Source organism: Mus caroli, chromosome 10, assembly GCF_900094665.2.
Source record: "Mus caroli chromosome 10, CAROLI_EIJ_v1.1, whole genome shotgun sequence".
NCBI classification, from domain to species: Eukaryota; Metazoa; Chordata; class Mammalia; order Rodentia; family Muridae; genus Mus; species Mus caroli.
The window spans coordinates 73,758,410-73,761,313 of NC_034579.1; the positions used below are offsets into that span (position 1 = coordinate 73,758,410).

Sequence of the window (2,904 nt, forward strand, 5' to 3'; positions counted from 1 at the left end):
TGGCACTCACTTTGTAGACCAGGCTGGCCTCGAACTCAGAAATCTGCCTGCCTCTGCCGCCCGAGTGCTGGGACTAAAGGCGTGCGCCACCACGCCCGGCCTTTGATTTTCTAAAGCTGGCTAGAGGGTCAGTTCCAGATGTATGGTGGGTGGGCCCTCTGGGGGGGGGGTACCCAGGTGTAACCCTGTAATGTGGGTCTCCCCAGATCCTGGATAATCAAGAGTTCAAGGCCAGCCCTGGCTACAAAGCAAGTTTGAGTAGCCTAGGCTACTTGAGGCCAACTCAAAAAAACAAAAGAGTGTGTGGCTAGGTGTAAATGCCAACACAAGAATGTCTAGGCGAGCCTCAGTTTCCCCACCTGAGACATAAAGATGTGCAGGGTGAATGAGCCTCTCCCCCATGCCTCTTTGGGAAGGTCCTAGTGGAAACCAGTAATGGATGCACCCAGTAATTGTGCATCACGGTGCACCTGGACTTCAGTGACATGTGGGAACCGCACTCGTGTGTGCTCTGTGTCCTCAGATTCCTGCGACGGAGTGGAGTGCGGCCCGGGCAAGGCGTGCCGCATGCTGGGGGGCCGTCCGCACTGCGAGTGCGTGCCCAACTGCGAGGGGCTTCCCGCCGGCTTCCAGGTCTGCGGCTCTGATGGCGCCACCTACCGGGACGAATGCGAACTGCGCACCGCGCGCTGTCGCGGACACCCAGACCTGCGCGTCATGTACCGCGGCCGCTGTCAAAGTAAGCTGTGACCGTGGAGGGGCGGGGACGCGGGGGCGGGGCCAAGGAATCAAGCAGGACCTGGGGGCGGGGCTAGGGACGGGAGGACAGGGAGGCACCTCAGGACTGGGAAAGGCGGAGCCTGGGAAAAGATAGGCCCGGCTGAGGGGCGGAGTCTAGAGAGGGCGGGGCCTGGCAAACGGCAAGACCAAGGTAAGGCCGGCTGAGGGGCGGGGCCTAAGGGAAGGTGTGATTTATGCAGGGGCGGAGCCTAGCCGGTTGTTGCCCAAGTCCACACCTAGCGAGAAGAAGGGGCAGAGCCTCGCTGATTGCACTTTACCACATCACTGGTTGCTGATGCTAGGGGGGCGGGGCCTGAGGGAGGGGCAGAGCTATGCACAACTGTGGGTCGGGTCAAGTGCGAACCAAAGAAGGCAGGCTGCAAAGATCGAGCTCCAGCCCTTGTTTAGCGCCAACTCTCTCGGGCGTGTCCAGGAGCAGGGCTGTGCGCGGCAGGGTGTGCCCTGCGGGCCAGCGTGCCCTTACAAGTGCTGACGCGCGGGAGAAGGTGTGCAGCCACGGGAAGAGGCTTGTGATGGACTGGGGAGGGAGAGATGTGGGTGTGGCCATGAAGGCAAACTGATGGGCTTGGTAGACTGGGGCAGGGATTGACAATTGAGTGAGGCTGTCATTCTGGGGGCGGGACTTCTCTGAGGGGCGGGGCTTAACAGTTGAAGAGACTTGTGTTCTGGGGCGGGGCTTAACAGGGGAGTGGTGCTTGCAATCTAGTAGATCTTGACAGCAGGGTGGGGCTAGTGTCCCAGGGCAGGGCACGGAAGAGTGGAGGTGCGTTTTTTGTCCTAGGAATGGGACTTTCGGGTGGAGTCCTTGTCTGAGGGTAGCTGGACTCACAGGGAGGAGACACCATCCTGCACCTGACCCACCCTCTCTCGGGCTTTCAGAGTCTTGCGCACAGGTAGTGTGCCCACGTCCCCAGTCGTGCCTTGTGGATCAAACCGGCAGCGCACACTGCGTGGTGTGTCGCGCTGCGCCCTGCCCGGTACCTTCCAACCCCGGCCAAGAACTATGTGGCAACAACAATGTTACCTACATTTCGTCGTGTCACCTGCGCCAGGCCACTTGCTTCCTGGGCCGCTCCATTGGGGTTCGGCACCCAGGCATCTGCACAGGTGAGAGATGTGGGTGGGTCTGGGCATCTGATCCACCAAGGGGCAGTGCGCCATGCTTACTGTCGCCTCCATACCTGTAGGTGGCCCCAAAGTACCAGCAGAGGAGGAAGAGAACTTCGTGTGAGCTGCAGCCACTGGGTCTGGCATTTGAGGCCATCCCGATTTTATTTATTGTTATAGAAAAGATTCTAATTTATGTCACATGGACATTCCCCAAACCTGGCCTGGAACCACTTGGGGATCCCCCTGGGATCCTGAGCACATATCACAAGGACTGAAGGGAGATTTTTATGATAGTTGGTATGTGCCCTCGCCAGGTACTGGAATCAAAGTTAGAACCCAAGACCCCTGCTGCCCAGGGAGGGCAGCTACATGGAGATCCCCCTGCTTTGATCTCCTCGCCTGCTTTCTAGGCTGGAGTTGTCTCAGGGCACAGCTTGCGCAGGGACGAGTTGGTGTTTGCATATGGCTGGCCTCAGACCAGAGGGGGCAACATCGGGTCAGAGAAACACTGGGCTCATTCCTGTTCAGTCCACTCAGGGTGAAACCTGGTAGAAACATTGGACCCTGGCTGACTTGCAGGCCCAGGACAGCCAGTGGACACTAGGATTCACTGTGCCCAGAGCACCCAGAGTCACTTTAGCACCCACTGCCCTGTTCCCTGCACACCCACATTAGCTTTTACACAGTTCCCCACCAGCCCCACTTGTCCCCAAGCCCAGCTGCAGATGGTGACACCAGCCAGATGCTGTTTGGGGCCAGACTGAATTACTGCCTTCACTCTGACAGCTTCTGCTGCAACTTGCCCACACCCACAAGTGCCTTCAAGGAAGCCAAAAGGGGGAGCTGCTGTGCATTTAGGTAGAGAGTGCTTTTCTAGTGTTCATGGAGCCCGGGCTCCATCCCCAGCACCACATAAACAGACATGTTGGCTCAGGCCTGTCATCCCAGTACTTAGAAAGTAGAGGCAAAGGCCGGGCGTGGTGGCGCACGCCT

General features: G+C 58.6%; 1 protein-coding gene across 1 annotated transcript in view; it reads left to right on the plus strand.

The window, feature by feature from the left end:
• Fstl3 (follistatin like 3) overlaps positions 1 to 2,883 on the plus strand; it is a 5,381-nt gene extending 2,498 nt beyond the window's left edge. Inside the window, exons 3-5 of the mRNA XM_021174909.2 lie at positions 524 to 739; positions 1,681 to 1,908; positions 1,989 to 2,883. Of these exons, the coding sequence (XP_021030568.1) occupies positions 524 to 739; positions 1,681 to 1,908; positions 1,989 to 2,032 (488 nt within the window). The 3' untranslated portion in view covers positions 2,033 to 2,883. The remainder of the gene's footprint in view (positions 1 to 523; positions 740 to 1,680; positions 1,909 to 1,988) is intronic.
• The last annotated feature ends 21 nt before the right edge of the window (positions 2,884 to 2,904 follow it).